Source organism: Hippoglossus stenolepis, chromosome 6 (genome assembly GCF_022539355.2).
Source record: "Hippoglossus stenolepis isolate QCI-W04-F060 chromosome 6, HSTE1.2, whole genome shotgun sequence".
NCBI classification, from domain to species: Eukaryota; Metazoa; Chordata; class Actinopteri; order Pleuronectiformes; family Pleuronectidae; genus Hippoglossus; species Hippoglossus stenolepis.
Window position 1 is genome coordinate 21,188,239 of NC_061488.1, and position 23,936 is coordinate 21,212,174.

At 41.7% G+C, this 23,936-nt stretch overlaps 1 protein-coding gene across 1 annotated transcript; it reads left to right on the plus strand.

Annotated features, from left to right (window-relative positions):
* Positions 1-12,135: 12,135 nt before the first annotated feature.
* On the plus strand, positions 12,136-22,037 carry vwa1 (von Willebrand factor A domain containing 1). The gene is made up of 6 exons (XM_035159068.2): positions 12,136-12,518; positions 15,809-16,366; positions 18,214-18,543; positions 19,057-19,332; positions 19,609-19,890; positions 21,049-22,037. Exons 1-6 carry the CDS (start codon positions 12,440-12,442, stop codon positions 21,075-21,077), a joined length of 1,554 nt encoding a protein of 517 aa, XP_035014959.2. The 5' UTR covers positions 12,136-12,439; the 3' UTR covers positions 21,078-22,037.
* Positions 22,038-23,936: the final 1,899 nt, after the last annotated feature.

Below are 23,936 nucleotides of genomic sequence, written 5' to 3' on the forward strand. Positions count from 1 at the left end.
CATGTACTTATATATAATCTCAGTGCTGTTTGTATCATAATTGTAAAATATACGTATAATTCATGGATCACGATGAAAGAAATCAGACATGTTTAGGGGACTGCTCTTTATGAGTGTGTGCAAATTGCAAATAAAAATCAGGATCCAGTGAATTTAAATGTGCTTTCTACTAGTGTGCTGCTGTTTTTTATTTTTATTAATTTTTTTAATAAAACCACTTCATAGAGAGAGGAGGAACAGGACCACTAGTGAAACACCATTGGTGGCACAAGATCCAAAAATCCAAGCTAGTACAACTACTGGCCAGCAGGTGTGAGTGTAACATTTAGTTTCACATTTCCCTTCCTCTTCCTTCAGACGGCTGAATTATGACTGTTTATATAACGTAGATTACTCTGACATGTATCTTAATGCTCTGACAAACTGAATCCAGCACTTATAATTTTTTATAATGTTTGCCTACTATTCATGCAGATACCTACTTTCATTTGTTGTTGTTCCAAGGCCCATTTATGACTGTCTGTCTGTCTGTTCTCTCAAATCCTCTGTGACAGTCAGGCATGATTAGGTCATGTGTGAGGATGGTTCCCTGCAAACCCACACAAGGAAACAGCTTCACTCACGCACACAGTGGAAGAGGCACACTGGCATCATTTGACCAAGTGTTGCCGGTGGCTAAGAAGGCGTCAGAAAACCCCAGTGTTCAGTTGCATGCGGTTAATAAATGGATTTTAGTAGAGTCATAAGTCACAAGTGTAAAAAAGAAGACACTAATAAAACCTAATGCATTTGGAATGAATGGTATTTATGGAATTCTGTGGTGATCTCGTTCATGTGCAGAGATATGAGGTACTTCAGAGCCATAACCAACCATACAGTATTTACCAGTTGTAGAAACTATATACATTTAATAAAGTACTGTTCACATTAGTATTGGTGTTTGTGCAACTTTCTATTTCTACTCCACCACATCAAAGAGGGAAATACTGTACTTTTTACATTTTTCTGACAGCTTTAGTTACTTCTCCGATGACAGTATTAACCACATAGATGTGTTGAAGTTGAATGTTTATGCTGAACTTCAGGAAGACGTGTTCCTTTATGTGTTGAGTTTTCTGAGCTCATGAAAAGTTGACATTTTAGAGGCAGAGTACTTCGTTCTCACAGACGTATTATCATCTTAAACCGATTAAATGGAAATGACTAATTTAGTTGTAAATTCTTATTATTTCAACAGACAAAAAGGCTGAAGACCTTTCATTGGGCCTTTAATGGGTTCTCTAAGTTTAAAACTGGGGTCTGTGTCCACAGAATGGGAAAATCACAACTTTGTCAAAAGACTAAACTGTTATAGAGAGCTTTCCTGTGTGACTATAACCATATACATATAGTCAACAAGTGGGGTAGTAAATATAAATTTGTACCCATTTAAGTTTCAGATCATTAAAATCTGATGTGCTCCTCACCCACTCCCTTCCCATCTGCTTCATCAGCATCTCATTTATTGTATGTCCCTGGCACTGCTCTCATTCCGGCCTTTTTGTTTTCCAGTCTGAATGTTGTGCAGTAACAAAAGAGCAAGGCGAGCACCGGAAACATATGCAAAGGTTCTATTAAATCCCCACCAGAGGTCTTCCCGTGGAAGGACTGTTAGCACAGTGTGAGTCAAAATGATATCCTGGCCTTGTGACGGAGGAATCCCCAAACCTACGTGGGCTGTATTTTTATGTCTTCCTTGAAGGCATCCTGTTTATGCTGCCGACTGAGCAGTCTCCAATGTATCATAAACTTAATATGTAACAAAGCCACAGTTTAATTACAAATGAAAAAACAATAGTACGTCTTTATTTGGAATCTCTCTCTCACATGACATAAATAAAGATGTTTGAAATTGTGATTTTATAAAGTATAATATTTACAACTACCCTATGATGATAAAGAGATAAGAGGTACTATGGGGGCAGAATTGCTATGTATGAGTTCTCCGTTTACAGACTTGACCTTTCTGCCTGCCTCGACTTGTAATCATGGAAAAAATAAAAGCCCACGGTTTGACTTTGAAACTCTTGAGTGCTGAAAAGCGGTGATAGAAAAGATAATACCAGGTGAACTCCTGTTGTACCTCACATAAAAATTCAGTGTATTTGTACACCTGTGCTTGACATCCTCTCAGTGCTTGCATTTCTCCAGGTACGAGTGGCTGTAGTTTTTAAAGCTGTGGTGACTATAAGTAGCTTCAGTTTCAATGATCCTGTCTTGTGATGCATTATTAGTACTTAACAAAAACGTAACTTTTTTTGTTTTATATGATGGTACACGGTTAATGTTTTGGATTTGTGTCGACTGATGAAGTATTTTGAAGATGTTACTTTGGGGTCTGAAAAAGGGTGAAGGGCTTTTGTCACCACTTTTATATTCTACATTAAATCAAGTAAATAATCATCACATGCATTTAAAATAGTGGCTGGTAGCAGCCCTTCTAACTTAGATTTGTGTCTCCCATTGTTTGACTCCCTCTTCTCTCTGACTCCAGAGCTGCTGGATCCAGATCTGACACTACTCAATGATGATGATTATTATTATTATTATTATTACCACTACCTCTACTACTATTAACTGGAGCTGCTATATTATAACATCATTACATTTATAAATATCACTATTAAATATGACGGTTACTTAACTGTTCCTGACGTTGTTCTCCTCTCTCCCTTCTGTCCCGTCTTTTCCACCAACCTCTCCTCTCTTCCACATATTTCTCTGCTCATCCCAACCGGTCGAGGCCGATGGCCGCCCTCATTCAGTCTCCTTCTGCCAGAGGTTTCTTGCTGTCAAAAGTTTTTTATCCTTCCACAGTCACTAAGCCTGTTTGCTCGTATCACAAACTGTTGGGTTTCTCTATAATGTTTGTAATGTCTTGACCATAATAGAGGAACTGTTGGGTTTCTCTATAATGTTTGTAATGTCTTGACCATAATAGAGGAACTGTTGGGTTTCTCTATAATGTTTGTAATGTCTTGACCATATGTTAAGAGCCTTGAGATAAGTTATATTTTGATTTGGCACTATACACACAAAACTGAATTGAATTGAAATTAAATTTGCAAATGCATCCCCTCTCATGTAATTTTAAAGTCAGTATGAATATACTACACATGCTTTTGCCTATCTTTGTTCCCTGTGTTAGCATTCTCATATTTACAAATTACCGAGAAGTGCAAAGAACAGAGGAGGCTTTTTTGAATGTCATTAATTTAGCAGGTATTTATACACAAACCAAAGCACTGGTAGATTGTCTTAAAAGGGTCTGGGGATCAGTACGTGTGTGAGAGTTATCCTCTGGGGAACATGAATGTCTGTACAGACTTGCATGTCCATCCATGCAGTGACTGACATGCATCAGTTTGGACTCTACAGCTTCTGTACGCTATGCAGGCCGGCTAACGAAAGGAAACTGGCAGTAAAAGCTGTAAATCTTTGACAGTTTTGGGTTTACATTACTCCCTCAGAGCAAATACTGTTTTTAACCACAGAAGCAAATTTTCCATAAAAAGAAGAAAAAACTCTTAAACCTAACCAGCGGCATCCACGTCTCACCCATCACCCATCGATCTCCCTGAGGCTAAAATTGCTCTTCCCTCTTGTACTCGAGCTATGTCATACTCCCTGCCACGGTGTGTGTGTGTGTGTGTGTACTCAGTCTTTCAATGGATTACTCATTGGAAAACAGACAGGCAGACAGGCAGAGCTCAAGGAGCCAGACAAGTTCAAACACAACCCCCCCCCCCATCTCCCCCATACCATATCACTAACAGACAATGTCAGACTTCTCCTTTCTGTCACCCGGACACTCGACAGGAGGGGTAGGGGGCTGCGTGAGTGAAACCAAGACAGAGTGGACTGTGTGACCTGTGGGGGCACCTGCGGAGGGTGTGTTACGTGCACAGGAAGCGGGAGACAGATAACAAAGAGAGGCTGAAACTTTGAGCGTGTGCAAAAAACGTGCCTGGGAGTGAAAGGCACCTGGTTAAATTGGGGAGGCAGCGGATGTGGCTGTCAGCTGATTGTGTTAACAGACAGGATGGGCCAGACGACAAGGTTTGTCATCCTTCTGTCATTAAAAGGATGGTGGGTTGTTCGTCACACCTGGTGAGAGGTGTTCAAGTAAAAGTTTGCACCGCAGAGTTCCAAGCTCCCTGTAGTTTCCAGGCCAGGAGTCTGATGTGATGAGATGGGGGGGAGACTGTGGCTTCAGAGCAGTATGCAAGCCTTTGTATACATGCTCTTGATATTTGTGCACTCCTTAAAGCAAGCAGATACAAGAGAGGGGTTATTTTTCCTCAGTGATAGCTTTGATTGGCTGCCAAATCCTCCCCAGCTCAACCTGCCCTGACAGATTCCACTGCGGATGCACTTGTAATTACAACATATCCCTGCTTTTTTAAACCTTCAGACATACCACAAAGGTTACTTCAGCGACGTTTTGTGTGCAAACGTATGGCCCCGTGAGTGCCGTATATACACCACACTGTATACGTGTGTAACTCTGTCAGTGTACAAGTAAGGGCTTGCGCTTGTGTGTGTATTTGTATAGTATACACAAGTGTTACTAAGGGTGGAAGGCAGCTGGGACCGCTGAGGGAGGGAGTGGAGTGGGAGAGGAGCGAGGAGAGGGCGAGGAAGAGGAATCACAAAGGAAGGAGAGAATGGAGAATCCAGCTGCTGTCAGCTGAGGCCAAAACACTGTGGAGAACCAGCTGAGAGGATGATTGTGAAAAAGAGAAAGGAAGCTGATAGACCTGCGAGATTATGAAGAGCTGGGAAGAGGGCTGACTGAGGAAGAAATTAAAAGAAAATAAAGAATAAGACCAGAATACACGAGTCACGAAACAGAAGAGGAAATATCTTGTCTTAGGTCCTGGTTAATGTTTGGGATAAGGTTAACGTTTGGGTTAGGCATAAATTGGTCATGGTTGGGGTCAGGGATATGGTTAGACTGTACACATTGAATGTAAGTCAATACAGTGTCCAAACAATGATAGCTGCGCAAACCTGTGTGTGTGTGAGAAATGTTACATCCAGCCAACTGTAGCCTTTACCACCCTCCTTCCCACAGACTACACGGGCGCTGCCAGGCGCTGGAGAACGCGATGAGTCCTTTGACATTGATGAGTCACCGCCACTGACCTTTCTCATGTGGTTTCTGAATGAGTGGGACTTCAGTATTTCTCGGTTTATAAACCGGCATTAGTGGTTCTTTGAGCTGTTTGTACTTCTGGTTGGAAGACCTTCATTTCATGCAGTACAAGAGAGCACTTGGGGGCACGCCAAGACTGTGAATGGAATTTATTTTTCATTTTGCTGAACTGTACTCCACAAAGCGGTATATTATTAGTTCTCTGTTGCTCTATTTAGACATTTTGCAAATTTGGAGCCTTTCCAAAGGACGTCTTGCTCATTTGGGGTAAAGTTTCTCACATGCTGCTGGAGTCAGAACCGTCTCTGCTTTTAAAAATAAAAATACCCATAACATGCTCTTTCAGGGAGCTTCCTCAGAAATCAATTGACACTTTACGTCATGTGGCTGACGCAATCAAATCCTTGTGCCTGCGCTATGAGCCAGTCGTCTTTTCAAGGTGTATCCAACTTGCCCAGATAAGTTGGTGTTCGTACAGAGCCGAATAAAGAGTACAATGATCCTCAATCCATACATGCAGCCCTCCTGCCAATCTCCCCCACAATACGGCCATTGTCTGAGAAGGCCTCTGCAGAGGAGCCGAGCCAGCTATCGAGAGAACCTCCGTCGACGTAACTTGGCAGAACCAGAGGCGGCCTGTGACATTTTACTGTGGAAACTTGCAGAGGGTGTTGGCCGCACCAGTGTGGAGGCTCAGCGACTGTTGATTATTGCAAAACAGATGTTCTAACAGGCAGGATGGTTCTACCCAGATATACTCCGAGACAGTGCACAGACACGGCTGCTTCTGTCCAAACTTAAATATACACTCTGATTTATTCTGTAAAAATGTGATCCTGGCCTGACCTGGACGGTTGCTTGTGTTTAATGTAACTTGTCATATTTGTTTAGGAGAGGCTAAGATTGAGCGTTCCCCCCTGTACGTAGTTTAAGGCCTTGAGATTCTTGCATCACGGAGAGACATCAACAAGCAGCATCTAAATGAACCTACTTTTTTTTATCTCTTAAAACAAAGTGTTCTAAACCATAAAGGTGTAGGAAATGCCTTTAGAGACACTATTTAAAAGACAAGACCCACCTTGGACATACACAGGATGCTGATCTGTGGAGGAAGGAAAGTACCACAGACGTAGGGCTGGCGGGGTCAGTGTTGATCAGGAAGGCAGTGGGCACTTGGCTCATTTCTGGTCTTCTCCACATCCCAGAGATGGGAAATCCCTCTGACGTCCCTATCTGTATTTTTAGTTTAATGGCTTTAATTTATGTGCCGTGTCAAAACCTTGTGTGTGGGAGGATATGACTGTTCTTGGCTCTGCATTTGAGTTGCTTCATTCCCTCTCGCCGATAACCGGTTCAAACGTAAATTCTATTAAATATTTGGTCAGTGTTTGGCTTTTATCCAGCCTCCCTTGGATTTATCTCACTTTTACATCACTTTTATATCTGCATCACCTCTGTTCCTCTAATCAATCTCTCCCATCACTGTTGCATCTCTCATCCTGCCCATTTATCAATCCATCCATTATCTATACTGCTTATCCTATGAGGGTAAGCGGAGGGAGCTGGAGCCAATCCCACCTGACATTGGGTGAAGGCGGGGTTCATCCTGGACAGGTCGCCAGTGTATCGCAGGACCAACATACAGAGACAAACAACCACTCACGCTCACACAACGTCAATTTAGAGTTTAAAATCAACCTAACCCCAAACTGCATGTGTGGGAGGAAAATGTCCCAGCCAATCCCAATGTCAGCTGGGATTGTCTCCAGCTCCCCCTGTGACCCTCAAAGGGAGAAAACCCAGGCCGACACGGGGAGAACACGCTAACTCCACAAAGATAAACCCCAGGCGAAGTGCGATTCAAACAGGTAACCCTCTTGCTTAGTGCCACAGTGCTAACCACTGCATCACCGTGCAACCCTGCCTCTCTTCTGTCATCTTTTATATCCCTTTACGATGCACTTTCTTTTGCTGAGAGAGAGCAAGATGAGGTGGCAGCATTTTTGCTTTTCTTCCTCAAATGATCACAAAAACCGTGGTTTGCTATAAACCAAACCTCACATACCGTAGTCTGGCAGAAAAGAGGAGAACACTGGCAAATATAGTTCTGTGGAATTCACTCAACCACTGACGGTGGCATTCCAACACGTTGCCAAAAACTATTCAGCCAAACTTTTAATGGGTAAGTACAACTAGGCTGCTAGGACAAAGTTACAAGAGGCTGTTTAAGAGGCAGTAACTCTGGCTGTTTTCACTGTGCTTCAGGATTCAGGCCTCTCCTGAATGATGTGCTGATATTTTGTTTATGTTTTATCACACACCCAAGGCTGTGATCCACACAATGTCCTCTCTTCCATTGCCTCAGTGACATCTCGCTTCTCCTCCCATTCCTCCCACTCCCTCTGCTGTGGCCTTGCCCAGTGCTCAAAGGTTAAGTTGTCTGTGCTGGTTGCACGTTTTTCTCACTAAAATAGGACTTGTAGCTGTCCTCCCACCCGGACTCTGATGGTATACGTGAGTAGGAGCAGAAACAAATCACACCGCAGGTTGTAATAATCTGACACACTGATTGAGACAGTGGGGACAGGGTGCTGACATGAGGCGGTGTTGGGTGGGAACAGCTGGCAATCTCTGTGGATTACAGCACAGCGGAGTGTCAGATGCTGACACGAGCTGCGGGTTGTGGGCTCGACAAAAGTCAGTCGGCTGCATGTCATCTGGTAAATGAACAATTCATGCCACGCTGGACGTGGTGAGATACAGAAATAAATGTGTTAATGTGAGTGTGCAAGCTCATTCAAACAATGCAGCATGCTCTGTGCACATGCATGCTCAGCTATTTACTGCTCTGTCACACACACAAGCCAGTGCCAAATTGTTCCAGGTGGGGGTATACTGTGTGTATCTCATTGATTTACAGCTCACTGACTGGCCTTTATAAAAAAAAGCACAGCAACAGAACTCCCATCTGCAGTAACACAAACAGCACCGTGACACTGAGCATGGGTTCGAGGGGCGGCAAAGCTGCATGTGAGAAATTGTTCAGCCCTGGAGGAGAGCCCCGCAAGAACCACAGAGAAATAAATGTTTGTATTGTAATCTTGCATGGCTGTTGTGCAGTAGCAGCAGGGTGTAAATGGATTGTGATGCAACACTTGGCTTCCCAGACATTTTGAGTTCGACTTTCATAGCAACAGAGCAACTTTCACGTACTCAAGGTAACAAATTCATGGCTGCCAGGGTCATTTCTCAATGCACAACAAGTGGACAAAGGGTGACTCAGCCGCTACAAGTATAAAGTGCCTTAGTTTTTTGATATGAGTGTTTACATTGAAACAAGGTGTCAGGTACTGGACTTTAGTGGTCGTGTTTAGTTACTAGGTGTGTATTAAGGAAGGGTGTGTTTATTGTCAATGTGTCAGCTATTACAATAGAAGTATTTAGACATGATGCGTCACAGAGGAATCCAGACCTTTGTTTGGTCCCACTTCAATTCCAACATCCTCTTCGATCCACTTATTCCCTCCTACCACCTCTGCTCCTTCTCTGTTTCTCTGTTTCTCTGTCTCTCTGTCTGTCTGTCTGTCTCTCTCTCTCTCTCTCTCTCTCTCTCTCTCTCTCTCTCTCTCTCTCTCTCTCTCTCTCTCTCTCTCTCATACACACACACACAAACACATACACATACACATACACGCACAGTTGTGTATCCATGACTTCACAGGACATTACATTGACTTACATAGATTTCCTGTAGACTTTAACTTTAACCATAATTACTACTTGCCTAACCCCAACCCCTACACTAACCTAAACCCTAACCTAAACCTAAACCTAAACCTAAACCTAAACCTTACCTAATCTTGAAACATGTCCTTCCATCAAAATGTAATGATTTCATTATGGGGACTTACTTTTTGTCTTCATAATGTGACTGTGTAAACAGACTTAAGTCCCCACAACATTACTAATACCTGGACCACACACACACACACACACACACACACACACACACACACACACACACACACACACACACACACACACACACACACACACACACACACACACAAACACTGAAATGTCCCCTCTCTTCCTCTTCTACGTGTATTTTCTTATTATTTATATTTTTGCTGAGTAGTAGACTTCAGAGAAAGACCAACATGCAAAGCCACTGACCTTTTCTTTCCATCCTTCGACTATGTTGCTGTATAATTTCCGAGATTCACTCCAAGTGGTTTAAATGCTGCGAGTATTTGCGGTCTCTCTTGGTGAAACAGAGGTTTCCTCTTCTCTTGGAGCGCTGAAATTCTTGGTTGTCTTTACCATGACAAATATACAGAGAATAAATCAAGGTTGAAGCTAAAAGGTAAAGTCTCTGTAGACCAACTCAAAGTGCACATAATATATCACAAGGGCACAGGGGGGTTTTGTGAACATACAATTAAGCATAAATATGTCATATTTGGAATTTATGCTTGTTTCCTCTGTAAACCTCAGTTACTATAGATCCCCCAAAGGACAGCTCAAAAGATTTTGTTTGTAAAGTGAGTTTTTTTTTCTGTGTGCTCTTCATTTCTGTTCCTTGTAATATGGTAACTTGACTTGAAGGCTTAATTCTAATTATGGCTCAGATTCAAGGGGTTGACGCCTGAATGGTGAACTCAGCCCTATTTACTATTCTGAGTTACTGGGGAAACTGAAGAGAGCAGGGAGGAGTGAAGACTGTGAGTTGGTTCATGTCAAGCAGAAGAAGCCACTGGGAAGTAAGAGCAACTGTACCTTCAAAATAAAGACATCTATTTATCATTCTTTTGTCTGTTTTTTCCATGTTGTAAGATTGTTACACTATGCGCAATGTCAGTGGTTGTCCATAATGCCAATATATGAAGTTGATGAATGTGGTTATATAAGGAAAATCCTACCATGCTGACCTTTATTTAACTAAAACTGAATCCTCTCATTGTTAATTATTTATAAAAAAAAAGTGAAGTGGGGTGGGGGTAAGTGGGTGAGCAGTTTCAGCATCTGAAGAGGAGGCATGCTAGAAAACATGAAAGAACCACTGCACTAAGTGTTCATGATTCTATTTAAGAGGCACAGAGGCTATATACATTTAGCTATATAGCTAAAAGCCATACAGTGAGTCTGTGCATTAGAACTCAAACCTTTTTACATCTGCTTAACAAATTGAGGGTTCAGTAATCATTTATTATTCACATATTTCCATTTTATGCTACCTTGCATTTCTAATTCAAGACAAGTCAGTGATATTGTTGTGGATATTATTCCACAACATTTATCTGAACGTTGTAGTTAAATTATATACGATTTTAAATATATTAGGTTGTGTTAGCAATCAGCTGATAAAGTTAAAAATCACTCAACCTTAAGTCAGCAACAATATTAAAAACCTACTCACATGGTAATGATTGTTTTCATTAATTTATATTTATAACAATCACTGATTATTTTTACCACCACCACCAAAGGGTCAAAGAAAAGAAAACTTGTGCACAAATTGTGCGTATTTTGTATTTTGGTGACAGGATGCATCTGGTGCATCTCAAAACATGACATTGATATTCACCTGGTATCTTAGCGGGGAAGATTGACTTAACCAACCAGCCATTGTTTTATACTTCCCGTATCCTTCCCTTTAAGTAGAGTATGCATCCCTCATTTTGGTGAGGAAGACTGTTCCAGTCTCAGATAAAGAGAGAGCAGAGGGAGGGATGGGGGCATCACAAGGTAAATCTGTAAACTATCTATCCCCCATTCCCAATAAATATTTAATTTCCTAGGATAAATCTAAATGAAGGATAAAAGTATAAAACTATGTCTGATCATCCCATTGCTAACACAAACTCTACATCAAAATATCAGTAACTCCCATAAGTGAAGAAATGTAGATCAATGCAGTCTGTGGTACTGTGAGCACATTGCTCTATAGGTGTCCGGTAGGTTCAGTTCAGCTCTAGCAGCTGATAAAGGTTTATCATTCCATCTATCTTTCATAAAGATACTCATCAGAGTAAGTCAAAGGATTTCATCAGTCTCTGATGACCCTTGTCCTCCTCATAGACAATCTAACAATCTGTGCACCGAGCTCCATGGGATCTTCTATATTTATTTTTTCTGCTCCTCGGGATCCTTTAAGAACGCTGAAGTCATGTTTCAAAGGAATTGATTGTTCAGTGGACAAAGCTTTTATACTGCTTGATCTCTTATCTCCAACTAAACCTGCTCCGGAGCAGGTTAGCCATTCATGGTAATTTACCCCGATACGACATGAATGAGTTTCTCAAACCCTGAAGTAAATCTGAAGTTACCCTGATAAACGCAAATCCTGCTTCGTAGTAAAGGCCCCAGTTGACTCTCTGTTCTGTGTATTGCAAGTTCCGGTATCATAGTTCTTGCTGATCACGTCTCGCGCAGCTTGGGCGAGAGCTTGTGTGCAGTGTGTGTGCATAAACGTGAATGTGGCTCCAGGCTAGGAGGATATCAGAGGACATTTAGGCTAAAAACAAGGTGTAAATGACGCTGTTTCGAGTCGAATTTGAATGTCGGGGCTTACGGACACTTGGATGACACCACAGGAGCAGTAAAGAGGCATTTTATGTTTTTTTGTTGTGGTTTTTCTACGTTTGAAGAAGTGGTCACCATTTACTTCAAATGTAATGTATTTGGCTGCAACGCTGTTTACCCCTGAAACTCCAAAAGTGTTTTGTGGACTCAAACACTTCAACCCACCCCTCCATTGGCATAGTGGTGGCTAGAGTGAATTTTCATTTTTGGGTGAACTATCCCTTTAAAGGTGTGGATAGAGGTGTTCTCATTCAGGTACACGTGAGGGCGTGACATCCCATGCAGTTAAACTAATAATAGGCTACTTTTATTTTGAAAGTTTTGTGAGTACTCATTGCGAGCTTGACGCTCTCGTCCCGAGCGCGAGCAGAGCGCGTCAGTGTGGACGGGGGAGCGCGCTCCAGACTGAAGTTTAGGGTTTAGTTGAACTTGCAGCGTCGGACTGATCATGATCAACGCAGCAGGAGGAGGAGGAGGAGGAGAAGAAGAGAAGTAGAAGAAGAGCAGTCGGTCTGGATGGGACTCGTTATGCTGCAGATCCAGTGAGTGGCTGTGCGCTCCGGGCTGTGGAGGAATATATGGTCGAGTCCATAAAAAAAACCCCCTCAACATCTGTGTGACACTTTGCTGCGGAGGAACTAACTCGGTGTCGTCGTGATGGAGACACGCGCGCTGCTGACATGGATCTGCGTGTGTCTGCTGGTGCGGCCGCTGACGAGCCAGACGCCTGACGGAGGTAAGACCCCTCATGGTGGAGGCGCGCACTGAGGGACACACACCTGGTTACTGCGGTTTGGAGCGTGAGAGTATTTGGGAGGCACGACTGAAAGATACAACTTTAAAAAGTACAAAATAAAATAAAAAACTTTATCTTATTTCAAAAATTAAGGTTAAGCTGTTGTTCCCCCTCAAGTTTGCCTCAGTGAAGTGAAATTAGAGGTGTTATAATATGAGATGCAGTGACTTGGTCTTTAAAGGAGCTGATGCTGCTGCATGCAGGAGGAGGTGCAGGGGCTGTGTCTGAGCTCAGGGTGGATCAGGGTGGGGTTGACATTACACCAGTGTTCTCAGTGAAATGGCACCACTCCAGGTCCTGGATTGTCAGTTGATGAAATCCTACAGCCTGGGGCCAATGATCCTCAAAGCGGGGGACCACACAGGTATCAAGTGGAGGGTTTCAGTTGCTCACATGCATATAAAGCCAAAAAACAACAAAACAAAAGAAGTGGAGCTGAATTCTCAGATATTGTGAGCTGATGAAATCTCCTGGCATCGCAGCAGTGGCAGTCTCCAGATCAAGTGGGGGAAAAGTATTGTTAAAAGAGAAATGAGAGTTAAGTTTCCCCCTTTTTGCCATCACTTTTAGATAATGTTTATTATATTTTATTTTATCTGCTGTCATTGATTATAGATTTTTTATTATGTAATTTATTGCCTTTAATTGTATTGCCTATGATGTTTTGTGTACTTGTTTTTATTCATCCTCTTTATATATTTCTTTGTAACGGCAGTTTTGAAAGGGGCTATGAATAAAGTTGTTGTTGTTATTATTATTATTATTATTATTATTATTATTATTACAATAAATGATTAAATAATATGTATAACTTTTAAAAGTCAAATTTTTCTGACTGAAACTGAGACACCCCTCTGTGATAGTTTATTAACTTACTTCGTATACACTATTTTCACTTATATTACACAATATACTTTTATCTTTATTTATATATTTTAGATGAAATATGTTATTGTTTTATTCTCTGTCCTCTCTTGTATATTGTGATACTGTAATCTGGAGCAAGGTGGCACAAGAGTTTTAATCTTATCTTATCTTATCTTATTTCGATGTTGCTATACATCTTAAATAGCCATTAGTACAAATCAGTGAATTAAAATCGGAGTTTTTTTATCTATCACAAAAACAACAAAATAAATATAATCAGCTGTTCATGAGCATGAAAGTGTCTGAGAGGCTAAACTTGGTGCTGATGACACCGGCGGGTCTGCTGCTCAGTGTGAGCACATCTCCACGACAGCATTAGAATAGTGTGTGAGATGCTTTGGCTTCGCTATTTCCATTAATAGGGACCTGATTAGACACAACCAACTTAGATTACAGTTATTTGGCTTTTTATTTTAAGTGCATTTGCTGCTGCTGCTGTCATCCTCGGTTATTAATAAAGATCCTCCAACACCCACAGATGTTTTTGCCAAATGCATGTGGCAATAACTGTTGATAAAAAATCTTCTGCTTCTTTGCTCTTCCTGCACACAAAGCCTTTATTGTTCAGGCTTGATTGTGCATGTGTGAGCGTCAGACCCATACACTCACTGTGCCCATGTGTGCAACAGGTTGCAGGACCTGCTCTGCTGCCGTAATGTTTCACACAGGGGCCACGTGAGGTTTTTACACTTCGATTTTTCCACCATCACGTCACTCAAGTGACTCAAATAGTGCTTTTAAACATCTCCTCTCTAGATGAATGAGAGACATGGCTATCTCCAGACGTCAACATGTGGGTTTTTTTTATAGATAAAGTCATACCTGCAGAAAGGTGGAGGTGAAATCAGCAGCCCTCGCTCTTAAGTCCACACAATGAGAGTGTCTCATTGTGTGTGTGTGTGTGTGTGTGTGTGTGTGTGTGTGTGTGTGTGTGTGTGTGTGTGTGTGTGTGTGTGTGTGTGTGTGTGTGTGTGTGTGTGTGTGTGTGTGTGTGTGTGTGTGTGTGTGTGCGTGTACATGCCTCGCTGCCTTCTCAGCTTTCAACACTCTGAGTCTTATCAACACCTCAACTCATGTGTTAAACATTCAGATATAAAATAAAAGCGGTATTAAAAAAGGGTGTTGTGCCGAGTCTGTGCCTGTTACTGCCTGGAGGCAATCTTCATCTTTTTTCCTTCTTCTTGAGGTGTTATTAACAGTGGATGTTTTTCTTTTCTTGGATGACTACACAGTGAATGTGAAGATCTGCACTGCAAATATGACTTTTTACTTTCTGGCTCTGACCTTGCTGCTGCTGCTGCTGCTGCTGCGTATTTTCTTTCTTTCTCTGTATATGGCCATCCAACATTCCTCTTTGTCTCTCACTTGGAACTGCCAGTAACACCCCCCCACACACAAACACTCGCACAGGCTCCCACCTACCCCAGCCCCACTCCTGTCCTTTTAACGTCTTCTTATTTTCCCTCATCCGACCTCCTCTCTCCACTCCCCCTCTACCTTTATTACCAAGCAGCTACTGTTTTTCTCTCCCTCCGCTCCCCTCACCATTCACTCTTAATTTTGCTTCTGTTAGGAAATATTGAAAGTGTTGGCTCAGTGTATGTGTGTGTGTGTGTGTGTGTGTGTGTGTGTGTGTGTGTGTGTGTGTGTGTGTGTGTGTGTGTGTGTGTGTGTGTGTGTGTGTGTGTGTGTGTGTCTGTGCGTTAGTGTGACGGCCTATTTTCGCCTTTCTCTGAAGTTGTGGTTCCTCTGTTTGTTTTGATTTCTCCTTATCTTCACTCTAATGACTTATTTCTGCAGCTTTCGTGTTTCATGTGTCCCCCTGTGCAAGTTGTGTGACTGTGGGAGAGTGTGCGGTTGCTCTAAGACGGCAGATATGGAGAAAGAGAGGGAGTTTCCAAACATGTGTGCATGGAAGTGGAGCACGAGAGGAAACCTGTGGAAAAAGTAGTGGGAGTGGAAAAGGACTGATGGTTCTCACATGAGCTTCCGAAGGCTCCCTGTAACTTATGATTTGCTTGTCAATGACTGTACTGATCTGGATTGGGGGCGGCTGTGGCTCAGGAGGTAGAGCGGGTCGTGCACTAACCAGAAGGTTGGTGAATTGCCCAGTCTCCCCCATTCCCCGTGCCGAAGTGTCCTTGGGCAAGATACTGAACCCCAAATTGCCACTGACGGTGTGTGAGTGAAAGTGCTGCACACAGATGCACTATTATGTATGTGTGAATAGCCGAATTGCACAACTGTTCTGTAAATAGATTTGAGTGATCATCAAGACTAGAAAATTTGTCTTTCCTCCACAGTGCTGAACTGCTGCGAGGGTGACGTCCTCTTCTTGGTGGATTCCTCGGGGAGCGTGTCATCCTACGAGCACTCCAGCATGCTCAGCTTCCTCTCAGAGCTCCTCCTTCCCTTCGCACTGGGAGAGGACCAGGTGAGGGTGGGACTTCTACAGGTGGGCACCAAACCACGCCTCGAGTTTGGCTTCGACACCTTCAGCACCCAAAGCGGCCTCCAGGGGGCTTTGAGGAACATCAAACCTCTCAGGGGGGACACCAACACCGTGGATGCACTGAAGATGGCAAAGGAGTGGGTGCTGAGGTCCGGAGCTGCGGACGGGGCCCGGGCGGGGCTCCCGAGGGTGCTGGTGTGGTTGACGGATGGGGTGAAACCAGGGGATGTGGTTGGACCAATGACTAAGCTGCAGGAGGAGGGCGTGGCTGTGCTGGTGGTCTCCACTGGACACGGCAACTATCAGGTATTGAGGAAGGTGGTGAGCCCGCCTGTGGAGGACCACCTCTACTTTGTGGACATTGACGATATGAGCATCATCACGGAGGACCTGCGGGACGCCATCATTGGTAAGTGTGTTCATCATCATCATTGACATTTTCAGGAAGCCTGGAGCCTGGATTGTGCCACCAAAAATAATTATAATTTTTCCAGTGAAATTGCATTGAGTTGCATTTTCTCCAATCGTAAAACTATTATTTATTTTTCAGAATATGAAAATATGATCAATAACAACATATAATGAACATATTTGCCAATCAGGGATGGTGGTGTCATCATCATCAGAAACGGTGCCTGGATTGTGCCACCAAAAATAATTATCCAGTGATAAATAGTAATCAAATAATAAATGGTGAATTCTTAAATTTTGGTGTATCACTGACAAACTTCTCATAGAAGCTGTGTTCAAATAATTTAAGTGAATACCAATAGCAATACTTTTTAACTATTCTTCTTCGATAATGTTTTTTTGAAATGGTAAAATGATTAGTAATTCCTCACGTTAAGACAGAATTAGAATATTAAATTAAAGTATTTGCAAGTATTAATTAGCAAATGTAATATTTTTTACAATGTATTGGAACTTATTATGCAAATAGAATTACTCAAACCAAAACATGAATTGTTTTCAAATTTATCAATTGATTTAAGCTGTATCAACATCACATCACATGACTCTAAGTATTGAGAAAGGACTTGTTCAAACAGAGATTTATTATCTGACATTCATAGGATCTCTCCAAATAAATGATTGCAGCACAGTGAACTGTGCGCCAGAACATTTTTAGATTGATGCAATTCTTTTTTAATTAGTAATTACAGGACATTAAAAACAACGACCCCGCCCCGTTCCCCTCTACAACCCGAAACAGTAGGAAAGGATATAATGAAAAAAAATGGGTTAGGGTTAGAAATAAAAGGAAAAATAAATTAAATAATTCATTAAAATAACTAGTATCATAAACACCATTTATTTGGAGAGGTAGTAATGAAGTGCGCCCCAATAGCAGCCAAATGCAAAACACTGCCACTCAGATAGACATTGAAGACACAGATTTCATTTATTGTGAACAGAACAATCAACATTTCATAAACCTAGAATCTGTTTGGATAGTGGCGGAAAAATATAATCGACAAATATATAAAAAGCTGCAGCAAAGCTAGAAATGTGTTGCCCAGTTGTTTCAGTAGCATTGACCAACATCACTTCCTTTCAAACAGCTACAATCACTCCAGTTGCCTTCCACTCATACACAGATGTATTACATGACTCTGGGCTTCTCCCTGATTCCACACATGCTCCTGAAGACAGTGAGACTGAATAGGGGGCCGGGAGTGTCTTTGCATGTGTGTGTGTGTGTGTGCGTGCATGTGTGTGTCACTGTAATGAGAGAGGCTGATCTATAAATGGATTAATGATTCGGTTTCCCTCGTTGTATCCTCCAACGCCACCGAGTTCCAGACAAGATACATATATACGTAGTCATATAAATAGAGCAGGGAGGTCACCCATCTCTCTGGCCAGATTAGGTAACTGCATAAACCCTCATGAGGGACACCTCAGCAATTAGACAGTATATACTGCAGCTGTAAGATATGATGCACAGTATAAAAAAAGCTTGTGTACAGCCAGGACAAAATGCACCAGTCCTTACTGAGTGCCTAAGGATCCGATCACAGATATCAATGCCTCTGTGGCATTTCTTATTTTGTTGCAGGGCCTCACTGGCTTGGCTATTTCAAGTTGTCTTATTGTATGTCTCCATTTGAAAACCCAAGTCTGGCTGTCTACTTGGGTGGCTGTCTTTAGCATTTTTAGCACGCTGTCTTGTCATCCTCCCTGTCACCATCCTTTTCCTCAGCTCTTTGCAAAAATTGACAGTAACTTCATTTTTCTTCATCCTGCCTTTGATAGAGATAATCCGGGCCGAGCGAATCCAAGTCCGCGATGTCTCCACCAGCTCTGCCACGCTGCAGTGGCGACCCGTTCTCTCCGGTTTGACGGGCTACTACGAGATACGCTTCGGTCCGGTTCTGACGGGAGGCTCGACAAGTGGCGGAGGAGGAACTGGGACCAGTCCGAGCACCGGTGGGAGTCATTACGAGAGACTGACACAGACTGCCGACTCCAGCACTGCCAGACTGACGGGCCTGAAGCCTGACACCACCTACACTGCCACACTGACCCCGGAGTCCAACGATCAAGCATTTAACACTCTCTCTGTCACCTTCAAAACAAACCCAGGTTGGCTCACATCCTCTTTGCACATTGTGTGTTCTTTTAATTTGATCATTACACGTTATTTATTTACTAAATCTTTTAATCTAGTCTTACAAAGATACATTAGTACCAGATCCCCAAATTTAAGAGTTAAAAGATGCCAACTTGAGCATTTAGAAACTTATATTGACAAACTATCGTTTTGCAATTTTATGTTTAGACTTAACATTTTATCTTACAAGTCAAATAATTTAATATTAAAATAGGAAAAACTCAAGTTAAACCAATTACCATTATTACAAATGTTACTTTTGACATATTTTGACTTGTATACATGTCTGTAAACAAATAACTACTGTTCACTGACTTTTAATGCTAATAATTAAGTGGAGATAATAATTGTTCCAATTGAGGACTATTTCCATCTATACTTCTCTATACTTATTATAGGTATTAGGAAATAAATCATAATGCTGAACCATGAGATGAAGTGTTCTTCTCCCCACCAACATTTGTTTCCCTCTTCCCACGCTCCAGAGGTGCTGAGCCCGTCCACCGTGACCATCTCTGAGTCTGGACCAACCAGCGTTCGGGTGAGTTGGGGGCCTCTCCAGCCAGAGAAGGTGACGAGTTACTACATCGAGTACTCGGCCCTGCCCAGGGGAAGGCTCAACGCTGTCACAGTGGGCAGCAATCAAAACTCTACTCTACTCAGAGACCTCCAACCAGACACCACGTACTTGGTCACCATCAGCGCCCGGCATGCCTCGGGCAAAGAGAAAGCTATGTCCGTCAAAGTGTGCACTCAGGAAGGTGAGAAAGCGGTGGAACATGGTTACCCCGGATCCATTTACTAATCCTACACAGCAGAGTCCTGTCTGCATATTCAATTTCAGATAATTATAAGCAGCTATTTTCAGGTTTGACGACTGTACAGGCAGTTCTGACTGTTTTTCTACTGTACAGCTCCTATTATAGCAATTCTGTTTACTTCTAGCTTCTTCCTTTACTCTTTTTTCATTCCTCTCAGTTCTCTTTTTGTTTTAACTCCACTCTGATTATCTTATCTGCGTGTGTCTCCATTTCCAGTGACTCCGGCCCTGGCAGACCTCCAGCTGACCACCGTGGGCAGTGACTCAGTGCAGGTGGACTGGAAGGGGAGTGTGGCTGGTGTGAGGGGCTACTGGCTCACCTGGGAGGGACAGCGCGGCTCTGGCCCTGTCCCCGGCCAGCCCTCCTCCCTCTATTTGCCGGCCGACTCTTTGTCGACGCGCCTCACGCACATACCCCCGTCGGCTAGAGTGTGCGTGTCACCCATTTACCGGATGGCCCGTGGGGAGGGACTGTGCTGCACGGCACAGTTTCATTCAGGTGAGTGGGGCTTGGGTGTGCAGCCAACTCATCCACAAAAAAAACGATGCTAAAATACCTTTGACGAGCTGAGGGGTGTAACTGAAAGCTGATGAAAAGTAACTCCTAAGAGTGTTGTTGCCACAGTGCAGACACTTCTAAGTAGGATGGATAAACTGTGAAAACGATATAGCGCATTACTCCCACTAAAACAACACTATGGTTGTTTTTACTTGTCTGTTTTAGTTCAGATTAAACATATGAGGTATTTTACTGGTGAGCTGTTGGTAACTTATTTGCTTTTCCTGTCAAGAATAGAGCTGCAATTAACAATTATTTAAAATGATCTATTTATCTGTTTATTATTTTCTTGATTTATCAATTAGTTGTTTGGTCCATAAAATGTCACAAAATGGTAAAAAATGTCGATCTGTATTTCCCAAACCCCAAGTTGGACGATAGTATTACCCGTACAGACAAAAATGTGATTGTTAGATTCTTATTTAGCGCACAGACATAAAAACGGTATCTTCTAATGTAATACTTTGTTAGAAAGCTAATAAGTATATTTCCCAAATCGTCAGGATTTAGGAGGATCTATCTGCACTTATGGAATATAATATTTTATTAGTTGATAATAATATGAAACTAAGAATAACTTGGTGCCCTTTATCTAAAATCAGGAGTGGGTTTTCTTCCACAGGGTCCCTCGTGTTTCACCCTCACTGCTGGATGCCACTAAATCCCACACACTGAACCTTTAATGCACAGACATGGTGTTTGTCTTCTGTAGGAGTTTTCACACCTGAAAGTCCCGACCAAGGTCCACATTGTTTACGTTTGATTTGGTTCAGTAACTCGTTTTGTCAATATGCTTTTAGAAAAAGGTAACTTCTTAGCAAACAATTTTTTAAAAATGGTGTGAGCACTATAGATGACTTGTGCCCAAGTATTGGGGTGGAGGCTGAAATCACATCCTCAGGAAATAAAAAAGAGAAGATTTGTAGTTTAGTATTTTGAGTGAACTGATACTTTAAACTGTAGCATGTGTCTGTTGGACTAAATGAATAGCTCCACGTTAATCCCATTTGATTTCTGATGGTGGTGCAAACACAGAAATTCATTCACTTTGTCTTGTGTGAATGTTTTAACCTCTGTTTTCTCCTTCTGCCTTTTTAGATGCGTTAGCATATGGCTTCCAATCATAGCACCCCCGAACTGCAAGTGCACCTCACCATACATGGAGGGCTGATGGTGAGAAGAATGCTGACTTTCATCCATAATTCTTTTTCCGCGGCTCTCCCCTTTGCGGACATGATCCAGGAGCGATGTGTGGTTTGGCTCGCTGAGTGCTCACTCATGTGGAAGCCATAGACACTTGAGAGCGGTGTGGGACAATACGGTTACATGATGACTGCTTTCTGCAACACAGGGGACTCGCTTTTCCATTTCTACTGTCTGGTTTACACCTGTAGTCAATGTATAACGCTTCACTGTAAAGTTTAAAGCAAGCTTGAGATAAAGATATTTCTTTGGTCTGTTTTGTAAATGCAGAGCAGGGCATGCTGGGAATGTTGGGTTCCTTATGTGGCTTGTTTTGGAGAAAGGCTTTGCTCCATATGTGAGCCTCATGCCCAAATCAGCCTTTTTCTTTCAAGAGAACATCTGATTTAAATTTAGAATAAATACTTATAACTTCAATGACTTCTCTTCGAGCACATGCTCGGATATATTGGATAGTTGTGTGTGCACTCACTGGTCTGTGACGAGGGAACATTTACATGCCGACCCTAAACGCAGGATCTTCAGGACTGCTTTCAACATTCAAGAAACCCCGACCAGACCAGTCACATGCCCTGAAACTACGGAAATGCTGCATATAATACAGACGTGCGTAACTAAGACTAATCTTGTAATGGTCTGTGGACATAGATCCATCGTTCATATTTATTAATCAAGAATCATGCAAGTATGAGAATTACTAGCACACAGTATTTACAGACACACGTTTTTAAGACTGTTACCTTTTTTTAAGCAAGACTTTGCTGCCCTCTACTGAAAAGATCCGGATCTTTCACTGCTCTCTCAGAGCAAATGTATTGTTTTTATGTTTGTTGACCACTATTGAAATTTAACAAGAACTTGCAATAAAGACCTTTATAATTTTGTTTTATACGAAATGTTTTTTAAAAAATTTAAATCCTGAATTGTAAAGTTGAATATAGCAAACTCTTTTCCCAAACAAAACAGTAAAGGATCTGTGGTATTATTTTTCTGTTTGTCCAGTTTCCCCCGAAGAGTAAAACCTCTTCTTCATCAAAGTATATTAAAGAACTTCAGGAGTGTTTTCACCTTTCATTTCTTAGGAGAGACTTTTGTATTTAGTGCAGACTAAAGTTACTAGGTGTTACGTCCCTAAGATGTCTAGGGCATGAGGGACAAACAATTAAAAAATAAACCGGGCCAAAACAAGAAACCAGTAGGATGCCTTCAAATAAAACAAGTATTTTATTTAATAACTGTAGGGTGAACACAAAACGCCCTTCCCAAAACGGAAGAGGGAATAAGAAAAACCACTAACGGAAGACAATCTCCAACAAAAAAAAAAGAAGATGAACCTTGAAAACAATACACAAGGAAACACCAACTACTGCTGACTGGAAGTCCACACGCAGCTCCTCACACTGCCGCTGGGCCCACTGGCGACAGCTGACGCTCTGCTCAGGGTTTTATTTGCCACTCCTTGGTTTCAGAGTGGCCTCAGCTGGGACAGTGGAGGAGCCAAAAGAGCACCCACCTGGAAGAGATGAGAGAGAGAGAGAGAAAGAGAGAAAGAGAGAAAGAGAGAAAGAACACACGGCACGTAACACTGATTCTTTGTTTAACTGTTGAGTGTCTAATGGATCAAATTAAATAATGATGATAATAGGCAGTCACAAATTGAGTCACAAACTGGGAAAGTAAACAAAGGTGGAAAGAGGGAAGCTTTTTTCTAAGCTTTGTCTAAAATGAGGCCAACAGTTTCAGGTTTTGATCTTGATATAAACTGATGCTGATTAAAATGACATCTAAATATTTATTTTTATCAGTCAATATTGATAATTATCACAATAAATGTGCCATTGTGATACATTTGAATATTAAAGCCAGATTTTTGCTCCTGAGTGAAGATTGCGGTTTTAAACGCTTCTTTATGAGCAGAGACAAAAACTTGACAAAGAGCAAAACATTTTACGAATCTGACGTAGATCAATGATGTGTTATACGTCTTCACTGTGCAAAATGCATACGAATTTTCCTGATATAAATTGGACTTCATATTCATCATATTTCTGATGACAATTATATTGCGATAATAAATAATATTGTTTTATTCTCCAGCGCTAATGCTCATACACAAAATGCGATATACAACAGTAGGTTGTAACAATTATTCATTAACATAATTTGAATAGATCAAAATATTAATTATAACTGTATTTGACTCCACACACTTCTTATATACAGTATATAGTACGTATAGATATTCACCTTCCGTATTTTTACACAGCTTCAATTCCATAACTTTCTAATAGAAATTCCAGCCAGAATTTCAGTTAAGCTTCAGCTTGAGCAGATGCCAGTAACCCCAGTTTCTTCAGAAAATGCAATTTATCATTTTACTTTGCATCCCGTTAATTCAACTGACTTTTCCCCACAGCTTGTGCACATCATATAAACCTGCCCAAGTTGAAAACAAAGAATGACTCTGAGCTTATTCAGCAAAATGTATTTACAAATGTGTATATGTAAAAACATTGCAGATACTCATCACAGACAATATCCAGTTAAAGTGACCGTGCAGTTAAATAAACAGTCATGTAGATATAGATTATTTTATTTTATTATTTTTGACAGTCACATTTCACACTGAGATTTGATTTACACAACATATAATCAGTTGAGTCCAAGGGTAATTGAATGTGTCCAGTGGTAAAAATAAGTTTGTCAAAGATTCTGGTTCATCGTTGCAGAATTTAAGTTTGTTTTGAATATCTAAAGGTTTGGAGGGACGCAGATTATTTGGG

Bases quoted from the DNA above. Each gene is read 5' to 3' on its own strand.
- vwa1 (XM_035159068.2), top strand. From the start codon at position 12,440: ATGGAGACACGCGCGCTGCTGACATGGATCTGCGTGTGTCTGCTGGTG. The intron at 12,519-15,808 runs GTAAGACCCCTC...TTTCCTCCACAG, and splicing joins GAGCCAGACGCCTGACGGAG to TGCTGAACTGCTGCGAGGGT. The intron at 19,891-21,048 runs GTGAGTGGGGCT...CTGCCTTTTTAG, and splicing joins CACGGCACAGTTTCATTCAG to ATGCGTTAGCATATGGCTTC.